The 12,706-nt window shown below is 37.2% G+C and overlaps 1 protein-coding gene across 1 annotated transcript in view; it reads right to left on the bottom strand.

Annotated features, from left to right (window-relative positions):
- The window catches only part of Hook3 (hook microtubule tethering protein 3), an 82,549-nt gene that overhangs the window by 9,696 nt on the left and 60,147 nt on the right, over positions 1-12,706 (bottom strand). The window contains exons 16-19 of the mRNA XM_038326036.1: positions 11,677-11,764; positions 6,976-7,010; positions 2,774-2,856; positions 416-516 (exon numbers count right to left, since the gene is read on the bottom strand). Coding sequence (XP_038181964.1) covers positions 416-516; positions 2,774-2,856; positions 6,976-7,010; positions 11,677-11,764 — 307 coding nt within the window. The remainder of the gene's footprint in view (positions 1-415; positions 517-2,773; positions 2,857-6,975; positions 7,011-11,676; positions 11,765-12,706) is intronic.

Here is a 12,706-nt window from a genome sequence, read left to right as displayed (position 1 = left end):
TTTTCTTTTTTTAAAAAATATTTATTTATTTATTTATTATGTATACAATATTCTGTCTGTGTGTATGACTGCAGGCCAGAAGAGGGCACCAGACCTCATTACAGATGGTTGTGAGCCACCATGTGGTTGCTGGGAATTGAACTCAGGACCTCTGGAAGAACAGGCAATGCTCTTAACCTCTGAGCCATCTCTCCAGCCTGTCACCTATTTCTTACACAGGTGCATTCTCCTCCTGCTATTCAACTTGTGGAGTGATCTATTTTGATCATTACTTACTTACTTGGGATCTTTTTCTGCTTAGATTTCTTTGATTATTCTTTGTGTAAGAACATGATTTTAATTGGACACTACACTTCCAGGCTAGAGAAAACCCTCTCTGGAATGTACAGTGAGATAGTTACAAGTTCATACTCACACTTTTGGCTTTCTCCAAGTACTTTTTATAGCGCTCTTCCATTTGCTTCATTTCTTCTTCTTTCTTCCGTAAAGCTTCTTGCAATTCTTCAATTCTTAAGGCTGAAAAAAGATGTCCATAAAAAATTAGATTTTAATAACATATTTATTTATTAACAAAATGGCAGCCTACAGAATGGGAAAAGATCTTCACCAACCCCACATCAGACAGAGGTCTGATCTCCAAAATATATAAAGAACTCAAGAAATTGGTCATCAAAAGAACAAATAATCCAATAAAAAAGTAGAGTACAGACCTAAAGAGAGAACTCTCAACACAGGAATCTAAAATGGATGAAAGACACTTAAGGAAATGTTCAGCATCCTTAGCCATCTGAGAAATGCAAATCAAAACAACTCTGAGCTTCCATCTTACACCTGTAAGAATGACCAAGATCAAAAACACCGGTGACAACTTATGCTGGAGAGGATGTGAGGTAAAGGAAACACTCCTCCATTGCTGGTGAGTGCAAGCTGGTATATAGTCCCTTTGGATGTCAGTGTGGTGATTTCTCAGAAAAGTAGGAAACAACCTTCCTCAAGACCCAGTAATAGCACTTTTGGGTATATATCCAAAGGATGCTCAATAGTGCCACAAGGACCGTGTTCAACTATGTTCATAGCAGCTTTGCTTGTCATAGGCAGAACCTGGAAACAACCTAAATGCCCCTCGACCAAAGAATGGATAAGGAAAATGTGGTACATTTACACAATGGAGAACTATACAGCAGAAAAAAGTAATGACATCTTGAATTTTGCAGGAAAATGGATAGAGCTAGAAAACATCATATTGAGCGAGGTAACCCAGACCCAGAAAGACAAATATCATATGTGTTCACTGATAAGTGAACTCACAAATCACAGCCCCAGAGAACCTAGACAACAACAAGGACCCTAAGAGAGACATACATGGATCTAATCTACATGGGACATAGAAAAAACAAGATCTCCTGAGTAAATTGGGAGCATGGGGACCATGGGAGAGGATTGAAGAGGAGGGAGAGTAAGGGAAGGGAGCAGAGAAAAATGTATAGCTCAATAAAGTCAATACAAAATTTTTACAAAAGAAATAATAAGTAGTAGTCCTGAGTAATTGTTTGGTCTATCGTTGCATAGAATTTTCTCTTTAAAAGTAATTCGTATTTTTATTTTACCAAAAGTTCTTCTTAGTAAGTAAACAAAGACGTTGGTATTAAACTACATTAAGTAAAAAGCATCTATTGATGGGTAAATAACATATACTCACATAATATAATCTTTTTAAGTCTAAATTCTGATATATACCGCAGTATTGATCTTTCACGTTAATTGAGAAAAAGCTATGCTTATTGAAATAAACTAGGAAAGCACAAACATGAGCCTATTTGTATGAGTTTCCTAGCACGGTTAAACATCTATTTACAGACAGTAAATAGATGAGCAGAGGGAAGAATCGTTCCAGGTGAGAGAAAAGAAAGATGTTACAGGGGAGAGGTGGTGAGGTTGCATAATGTATTTAATTCCACTGTACTGTATTCTTAAAATGGTTACCCACTGCTGTATTTTTCTATGACTTAAAATTAAAGTCTGCCATCTTTTTTTCAAAAAAACAAAGTTAAGCTATATATACAAATAGACACAGAATTATATGTCTAGGGATAACTTATGCACAATTACATTGAAAGTGTCTAGCTTCATATAATGTCCATTACAAATCCACAGTTAAAGATTTCATAAATAAAACCAGTACCTTAAGAAATATAGCAAATTCTTTAAAAAATTATTTTTTAAATTTGTGTGTGCATGTATCTGTTTGTCTCTGTGTGTGTGCACTTGAGTGCAGGTCCCACAGGGCCTGAGGCTGGATGAGCTCCTAGAGCTAGAATTGTAGGCAACTGCGAGCCAACTGACGCAGGTGCTGGGAACCAAGCTTCCGTCCCCTGCGAGAGCTGCAAGACATCTCTCCAACACTGACAAAAGCCTCAAAAAAGCAAACAAACACTTATTTTTATTTTAATATATTTTTCAGTTATGCACATGTGTATCTGCCTGTGTAAGTATATGTCAAATGTGTGTAGGTGCCCATGGAGGACAGAGGAGGGTGCTGGAGCCCTTGGAGGTTGAGTTACAGGGGTTGTGAGCCAGAATGTAGGTTTTGGGTATCAAACTTTTATCTTCTGAAAGAGCAAGTGTTATTAACCACATCATCTTTTCCAGCCCCATAGGGGAAATTCTTAATTGCTAGAATAACTAAAAGGCCTATTTAAAAAAGAAACAAGTTACATAAATTCATTATCAAAAGAATGCTGCATGGTTAACGATGCTATTAGGAAAAACTCACAGCTGTTGTTAAATCTTGGCTCGAGATCTTCAATTATGGCTCTCTTTTTCTGTAATTCATTGTTGGCTTCATGCAGCTTCTCTCTGCAACAAAATATATGATCATATCATCACTTCTGTTTTTCTTTCCTGTGCTGGAGATCTATTTTAGTTCGTCATACATGCTATGCAAATTCTCCACCTCTAAGTACATGCTCAACCCTCGTTTCTGTATTCTTTTTTCATTCTGAACTAAAAATTCATTACTTTCGAATACACTTGCATTGCACACAAGTACTATGAAACAAAGGTAAATAGACTCAAGTTTAATGCAAAACAAAGGAAGTCAGGAGTTTATCAATACAGCATCGAAACTAAAGATGAAGATTACAGAGATATACTCAATCAACTGGGAAGAAGATGAATTCTATTAAATGTTGATTCAGGTTATCTATATGGAGGCAAATATTCACAACCTATGTTTAGAAACTTAGGATATGTATATTACTATATAAAAGTTACATTCCAATATAAAAAAGGATAAATAGAAAACTTTTTCTCTTGTGAAAGTGTTATAATAATGTGATGTATAATTCTTCCATTAAATTATTCAGTGTGGCATTATGTAATATGTATAAGACAGATGGCTAAAACAATAACCAATAATATCAGCATTTTGTTATTTCTACTTTTGGTTTTTTTCAAAGCATAAATACTGCAATAAATTCCTCCTTGCCTTTTTGGACACAGTCTTACTGTGTAACTCTGAACTGAAACTCACTCTGTAGACTAACCTAGACTTGAACCCAGAGACTCACCTACCTTTGCCCCTCAAGTGCTGGGAATAAAGGCTACTACTCCTGGATCCTTTTCTTTTTCAGAAAATTATTTTTGAAGGTCTAACTATCATATGTATATAGATCTTATATGTGATATATATCTAAAATATCTATATACTGATATATGAATAAGCCAAAAATCATCCCCAAACCTTAGAAATCACACATCTTCCTAGAGGTGATCAATGTCCAAATTTTTAAGTGTTCTGATTTATATGATGGTTGCTCCTTCTGTCTTATTCCTAAGCAATACATTATTTATGTCTAGCACTTTACTTACTACATTAATCATTAAATATAGGTCTTCTAAAGGTTCCCTATTATACATGGACATTATTATCTCTGGAAATTTCAGGTATACACAGTAAAACCAAAATATCATGAGTATGTACTTTCTTCGATATGCTGAGAAATACTATCAGCTGTCAATGAGAGTTATTACTGCTTAAAAACTTTAGTAATAATTTAGTAATAATTGTCATTACTGATTTAATTTTTAAACCCAATTTGATATGTTTTTAAATCTGTGTGTGGCTGAGATGAGGTCCTGTGTGAGCTGAAGTGTTTTCCAAAAGGAAAGGTCTTATCTCTAGTACTGGGATGTTGACACTATTTAGAAAACTGGATGTTTGTAGCAGTTAGCAGGAGTTTGTACTACTGGACCAGGGTACATGTGAGCTGAGCCCACTACTGCTGTCCTCAAAGGGAGGCCCACATTCCTCCTATGGTGGCTTTGTTTCCCATGGGCCCAGTTGCTTATCTCAACTGGAATCAAATCATTACATTAAAACCCTAAAAGAAGCTAAGTTTTGAGACATACAATGTACCAAGTTGTGTGATAAACTTTCATGTGGTCCTGTTGTGTCCTGCCTGACATGTGAATGATCCCTCATTCTGCATATATAGACTGTGTAGGTTATCTACCACTTGTCACTTAGTAACCAGTTGGTTACCAGAATAACTGCTTTAAGATGGTGTTATAATTTCTCTATTTTATTATTAAACTATTATCAGAGGAATTTATCTATGGAAAAAAAACCAGAAAATGTAGAGTTCAGAACTGTGAATGATTCCAGGCATTCACTGAGCATCCTGGAAGAAATCCCTGAGCATGAGGGAAGCACTGTACAGAAAGAGTGTCAACTGGACACAGGCTACCAATGGAACACCAAAGATTGTCAACGACCACCAGAACTAGGAGATTTGTGGAATACGTTGCTGCTCATCCTCTAAGAGACTAATCTGTGGACAACTGAACCTCAAACTCTTTGACTCTATAACTGTGAGAAAATAATTGTTCTCTTCTCTTAGCCCCTTTATTTTGTGTTTTTTTTTTTTTTTTACAAGAACAGGGGCCATCTTCACTAAAGACCTTATCTGATGAAGATTTTTAGCATGTAAACAACTGCACACATAACAATGGTTAAAGAGTAGAAGTATTCTGTTTTTGTTAGAGAGGAATGGAAAATACAAAAGTATAAGAATGGTACTACGTTCTCATTCAGAGTAACCTTACAAAGGCTGGAGAGTAGCACTGTTCTAGAACACTACGAGTCTGTCTATTATTAGATTTTCTAGACATCTCAGTGGCCAGGAGTCTATCCCATCCAACATATTAAAAAACTGGATAACACATATCAAACTTTCAGAAACATGAGTATCTTTCTGCAGCTACTAATTCATAGACACCCCACACTTAATGCCTGCAAGCAGTTTTGCTGAAAAAATGATAAATTAAGGTTGTTACTGGGCATGAGAAAAATTATTAAATATCCCTAACACAGCTAACTTCAGCTAAAGATGAAAATTTCTTCAGGAGAAATCAAAGTTAGTATTTGAAGTTTTTATTTCATCTTTTAAGTTAAAAAGCTGTACTTAAGATGACTGTGATTCAAAAGCATGGCACTGACAGGCACTCTACTTTAAAATGTTAACTTGATATAGCTATAATACATATACTGAAGGCTCAGGGAACATGGAGAAATGGGGATGGAAAGATTGTAAGTCAGTACCAGGCCAAGCTCCGGGAATCCAGTTGAAGAGAGAGAGGAGGAAATATATGAGCAAGGGAGGTCAGATCATGATGGAGAAATCTACAGAGACGGCTGAACCAAGCTCGTGAAAACTAGCGAACACTAGATCAACAGCTGTGGAGCCCGCATATGGGAGACAGCTGTCAAGCTTGGCCTATTTGAGGGGCCCCTGGCAGTGGGACCAGGATCTATCTATCCCTGGTGCATGAGCTAGTTTGTTGGAGCCCATTCCCTATGGCAGGATGTCATGCTCAGCCTTAATGCAGGGGGGAGGGGCTTGGTCCTGCTCTAATTTAGTGCATCAGACTTTTTTTGACTCCCCATGGGAGCCTTTACCTATTGGGAGGAGTGAATGGGGGATGTGGGGCAGGAGGGGTGGGAAGGAAAACTGTGGTTGAAATGTAAAATGAAAAAAAGACAAACAAACAAACAAAAAAAACCCAACATTGTAAGAGCCAGAGGACCAGGACATCTGATAACCAACCAACCAGCAAACAAACAAAAAATCAAAAACCAACAAAAAAGACATGAAGTAGAGTGGAGTAGGAGAAGGGTTAGGGGAAGGTGTGGGGGCATGGAGATGATCAAAAAACATTGTATAAAATTCTCAAAGAACTAGTAAAATTATATTTTTAAAAAAGTTTACTTAAGAAGAATCAATGCCTGGCAAACTGCAGTCTATGGGGCAGTTAGAGGACACCCGCTCTCATATGTGAAATTCTACTGCAGCACAGGTCTAACCAGTTTTAATTGTCTACAGCTGCTTTAGAGCTCAGTGGCTGTAAAAGAGGCCAGGACTCACACAGCCTCAAATAATTACTATCTGGCCTGTCACAGATAAAGGTTGTGGTTTTTTTTGTTTTTTTTTTTTTGGTGGGGGGGGGGTTTTGAGACAGGGTTTCTCTGTGGCTTTAGAGCCTGTCCTGGAACTAGCTCTTGTAGACCAGACCAGGCTGGTCTCGAACTCACAGAGATCCGCCTGCTTCTGCCTCCCGAGTGCTGGGATTAAAGGCGTGCGCCACCATCGCCCGGCTAAAGGTTGTGGTTTTTAATTCAGCATCTCATACTCCTTTTTTTCTAAGAAGGAGTCTCACACTGTTGCCCAAATTGGCCTGAAACCAGGAGTAATTCTCCTGCCTTGGTTTCTGTATTGCAGGTATGAGTCACCACACCCGGCTCACAATCACTGAATTATGTGCAGGATTTGGGTGGAAATGGCCCTGCAGACACTACTAACAAGTGGTACTTCCCTGTGTCTTCAAGGATCTTATGCCACTGTCTACACATTCTGTACCCACAACAAAGTGCTTTTGTTCTGTAATGTGAAGAACCTCAACAAATTTTCTACTTACAGATGTTCTTCAAGCTTCTTTTTTAGAAGAACTGACTGAAAGTGGAAAATAAAAAATTAGCTCATTATTTAACATTTTAACTAACAAATTATTTTGTAAAAATGAAAGTATATACAGTAAATAACTTGGAGTAAGCTATCAGTAAGAGCTCAAAACCCAATGTACCTCAATTACAATCCTCTTCAAGAAGAGAGCAGCCCAGTAGTGATGGCAGCCACGGTAAGAAACACACAGATATAAATTCCCAATTTATATAGAGACCCAGATATTCCTGGACTCAGTATCCAATTAGTCCCCTAACGTAACACACTTTTTACGCTGCTTTCGAGGCATTACGACAGTCTCGGGTTCACTGTCACATTCAGATGCGGACAGGTAATGTAGTTCACGGCACGGGAAATCTAAAGGTGAGATGTTAGGGCACTGAGGGTCAAGTTTTGACTGGGGAACTTTTTTTTTTTAAAGTTTTAACTTCCTGAAAAGCAAGAAGTTAAAACTTACATAAAATAAGTAATAAAAAGGACCACCAAGTCTCACAGTGCAACACTTACAAGGGTAAATATTAATAGTGAGTTTTGAATTATGTGATAAATGACACTCAAAACCAATTAATGTAGGCTTATAAAACACATTGCTTGATTGTTTAATAATAGCAACGAGGAGAGAGAAAACCTCTTCAATTTTTAGTTACCCTGTTTAGTGATGATCACCATATATATTAACTCACGTCAACCTACTTCTTGCCATTTAGAAATGGCCTGGGACTCACCACATATGGAACCCAGTTTGGCCTTGAACTCATGACCTTCCTCCTAAAAGCAGGAGGCCTGGGATTTTAGGTGTGCATCATCAGGCTTGAGTTCATTCAGTCAATTCTAACACAGGTTTGGGAAATTTCAAATTCACTTCTTTCTCATTATGGTAATGGTAATGAGACCAACACCCTCTACCACTATTTTTCACAAACGTACAGAAAGATAATATCCTTACTTTTATTGCTATATCTTATCAGAGATATTATTTATGTCTTTACTATCTAAAAAAGATATTATTTATATTTTATGACAGAAGTAAAAGATATGCTCTTTTTTCAGAATTACACTTTTTTTTTCTTCTCTGGTCTCCTCAGCTTGTCTTGTTCTCTGAAGTTTTATATACTGTGGCTAGCTCAAATCATCCATATGACTGGATATAACAATGCATTTCTGCTTCCATGCTAAAAACAAATGACATAAAATAATAATAAAAATGTGCAAACCATCATGCTCTGACTTAAGCTTATAAGAAAAGACTGCTTTGATAACAGAAAAGGCAGCAATTATGTGTTCTTCTTATAAGATACATGATACCTCTAATAAGATACTTATTAAAAGTAAGGTTTATAAAAGTAAATATCTTATTAAAAGATAATAATCTTCTAATCTTTGTTTTAAAATAATTATTGTTTGTTCTCTTTGTGCTGAGAGGAATAAATGGAAATATTGAAAATTCTTAATTTTGTTTTGATTAGATCTTAACAAATTACTTTGAATTCTCTACATATTATATAGTAAAACAACTGAATACAAGCTAATAAGCCAGATACCTCACAATAGTAATATTAGCCCTGTTGTACAACTGAGGACGCTGAGGGTCAGCAATTTAGTACCTTAAGTAACACACTGAAAATTAAAGTCCAGTACAGCAGAGACCCAAACCCTCTGAATAGCCTCCCTTTCCTTGTGTTCTGTGTTGCAGTGCCTCTCCAAATTGAAGACTATAACTATCAAAACGTGTGGTTGGAGAAGACTAGATTATAAAAGGAAGCTTGTATTAAGGTCAATTATTATCAATGAACTAATTATAAGGGGCAGAGCAGAAGTGAGACAAAGGGAGCGGACTTCTCCACTAAGGTTTGGATGTACTTTCAGAATTTTAACTGTAAGGAGCATATACTTAGAAAGAACATTCATTTTTCACGAATCCTACTTTGAAATTTCAGTATCACTAACTATAATATCAGATAAAAGTATACAATCTAAAAACTGCTAAGTATATGGAAATGAATAGGAAGCCATACTTACAATAGCCTTGAGCAGAAACCATGCCAAGAGACAGAGAGCACATATTAGTATGAAGCAAACACAGCAGCCAAGAGAAGGAACGATTTAGTAATTCATGAACAGAAGTAAAAGATATGCATTTTTTTTTCAGAATTGTACATTTTTCTTTCTTCTCTGGTCTCCTCAGCCTGTTTTGTTCTCTGAAGTTTTATATACTGTGGCTAGCTCAAATTATCCATATGACTGGATATAACAATGCATTTCTGCTTCCATGCTAAAAACAAATGACATAAAATAATAATAAAAATGTGCAAACCATCATGCTCTGACTTAAGGTTATAAGAAAAGACTGCTTTGATAAGAGAAAAGGCAGCAATTATGTGTTCTTCTTCAGAGGGGATGAGTCCGGTCTAGAGGTTGCTCTATGCAGCATACTCCTGAGATACAACACTATGGATCATTGAGGAGAAAAATAAAGAGAAAAACTTCAAAAATCTGATGGGGTAAAAAGAACTGTAGGCCCTGAACTCAACCATTTCTCTAAGGAATCTGGAGTCTTCAAAACAGAACGATTTCCACCTGAGTCTTGTCGGCAGAGAAGAACATGGAAGGGAATTTTTCTTAGATTAGAGCTAGACATCTCATTATACTTAGGTAGTTAAAAGGTGACCACTTGATGCAAGTATCTGATAGGGAAGGCATCTTACCTCTGAAATATAATCCCCTACAGCAATTGCCCATAATATATCTAAGTAGATTTACCACAGTGATAAATAACTAGGCTGCCCCAAGCCACTTAAAAAACAACTCCTTAATGTTTTAATTTAAGCAAAAGAACCACACACATGGTCCTTATGACACTATGATATTTAGGCCACTCACCGTGCTTACACACTGTGTGCCACCCTCTTTCTCCCTTTCTAACAAAAGAAATCCACAAAAGTAATCTTAAAGTTTCCAAGACCCAAATGAACTTTTATTTATTTTGTTTAAATGAATCTAGAAACCATATGAAGAAAGAAATACTACATCCTACGGCTGGCTACCTCTAAAACACTGCTAAGTGGGCTTTACTTCAGTGCACTAATTCCAGTTTTTGGAGATTTATCATTTAAACATGTTTTGTTTGTCTGATGGATTGTTTTTAAATCATGACACTGGGTCAGGGGTATGGCTCAGGGGTAGAACACCTGTTTGACTCTCAGACCCACTGTTTGTTTGTTTTTCGAGACAGGGTTTCTCTGTCAAACAGTTCTGGAACTCACTTTGGATAAAGAAGAAAAGAAATACTTGGCATTTTTATCTAGCCCCATTTTCATAAAGGTGTATGGTTGTTAAAAATGACAGCAGTTGTGAACTGATCTAGGCAACTAAAACAATTACCAACTTATTAAGAAATAAACTAAATTGCCAAGTGGTGGTGGCACACACTTTAATCCCAGCACTCAGGGGGCAGAGGCAGGTGGATCTCTGTGAGTTCGAGGTCAGCCTGGTCTACAGGCTTCAAAGCTCAGAGAAACCTTGTGTGGAAAAACCAAAACAAACAAACAAACAAACAACAACAACAACAAAACAACAACAAAAAACCCAAACCTCCCAAAAATACAGGGCACACTGGCAACCTAAATAAGATATATGTGTAGAGAAACTTAGAAAAGCCTCAAGGGCTTTTATATTTAATATTCCCAAACTTTAAAAGTAATTCACTTTACTCTCTTTCCTTTTCAGTTGTTCCTATGTTAATACGGCTGGAGATTCTCCAGCTGGCTGCATCAATGAAGCAACCCAGAAAGTATGAAATCCAATGTCTGAGATCATAGGAGACTGCACTGACAACAGAGAAACAAGACTGATTGAGTAACATTTAATTCCCCTATTTTTTACACTGTTCTTTTTTGTGCTTTATTTTTATTGCGTATGTTTTATTAAATATAAAGAATTTGCCAATTACAACTTGTTTCCTGTTGTCAGGATGTCACTAGGCATGCTAGCACTGTGAGAGGTGGTAGTGGACAGAGATGACATCAGCCATTATCAGCACAGGTACCATATTCCAGTGAGAATGTGCCGATAGCACAGGAAAGCTAAGGCAGAGATATGCAGAAGACACTAAAAGAATATATATATGATATATAAAGAGTGGATTCAGAAACTCAGAGGTGATTAAATATCAGTTTATATCAAAAACTTCTTGGGCATATCTTTACATTTTTTTTTTTGCCTGAGGGGAAACCTTTCATTTCACTATGAATTGAGCACATTTAAGATGTAAAGCTTGCCTGATAAACACAAGTAAACTTAGCAGAGTCAATTAAAACAGGACTTTTAAATAAGGAATGCCAGCGAAAAGGAACAGTATTTCTTCCCTATAACCAGTGTAATGCCAAATTATTAGATATCAAATAAAAAAACTGAAGATGTGCCCGAGAGATGGTTCAATAGTAAAGACCGTTGCCAGCAGGTGTAATGACCTGCTCCTGGGACTCCGCAGGTGAGCTGTGGGACTCCGCAGGTGAGCTGTGGAGTACACAGGCACACAAGCACACAAGCACATGCCTCCATGACTCATACCCATAAATTTGTTTGAGAAAGTATTAAAATTATAGGTTTTCTTAGCTGTGAAACTTTTGAAGCATGGTCGGTACATATCAAAACTTACATCTTCTGCTTTTGAGCCTTGATCCTGCAATGATTTCTGCAGTTCTTCTACTTGTGACTGTACTTCTAGAAGTCTCTGATTCACCAGCCTGCAAAGCAAACACATATCAATTCTCTACATATCCTTTTCCCCGTTGGGCTGTCATAATGACTTCACTGAAAGCATCATTGGCAAACTCAGGACTCAGGTTGTAGTAGCACTGCATAACTGCAATAGGACACTCACAGTGTCATGAGTAAATATTACTTTCCACATTATTTTTTATATTTAAAATTTCACTTTTTGGCTGGAGATGTAGCTCAATTGGTAGAACGCTTGCCTAGATGCATAAGGCCCTGGGCTCCATCCCCATTACTGTATAGCAGGCACAGTGGCACATGCCTGTGGTTCCCAACACTTGGGGGTGGAAGCAGGAAAGTCAGAATTTAGATACACAGTAAACTTGAGGCCAGCCTGGTATACATTGTGAGCCTGTGTCAAAAACAAAACAAAGCAAAGTAACACCACCTCACTTTTGCTTTCTTTCTCCTCTTTCCTGCTTTTTTTAAAAATCTATGACGCTACTGTAGACTTTTGTCAGTTAAGAAACATTTCCCAGGGGCTGGAGAGATGGCTCAGCAGTTAAGAGCATTGCCTGCTCTTCCAAAGGTCCTGAGTTCAATTTCCAGCAACCACATGGTGGCTCACAACCATCTGTAATGAGATCTGGCGCCCTCTTCTGGCCTGCAGGCATACATGTAGACAGAATATTGTATACATAATAAATAAATAAATAAATAAATAAATAAATATTTAAAAAAAAGAAACATTTCCCAAGATGGGTGTGATGGCATGCACCTTTAATCCCAGCACTTGGGAGACAGAGGCAGGAGGATATCTGGGTTTGAGGCCAGCCTGTTCTACGAATCAAGTTCCTGGACAGTCAGAGCTACACAGAGAAATACTGTCTTGAAAAACAAACAAACAAAAAGCAACAACAACAACATACTAATTTTATAGTAACTGACTCTGGAACACTGTGTAACACTGA

This window comes from Arvicola amphibius, chromosome 4 (genome assembly GCF_903992535.2).
Source record: "Arvicola amphibius chromosome 4, mArvAmp1.2, whole genome shotgun sequence".
Lineage (NCBI taxonomy): Eukaryota > Metazoa > Chordata > Mammalia > Rodentia > Cricetidae > Arvicola > Arvicola amphibius.
This window is presented reverse-complemented; position numbering and strand designations above follow the sequence as displayed.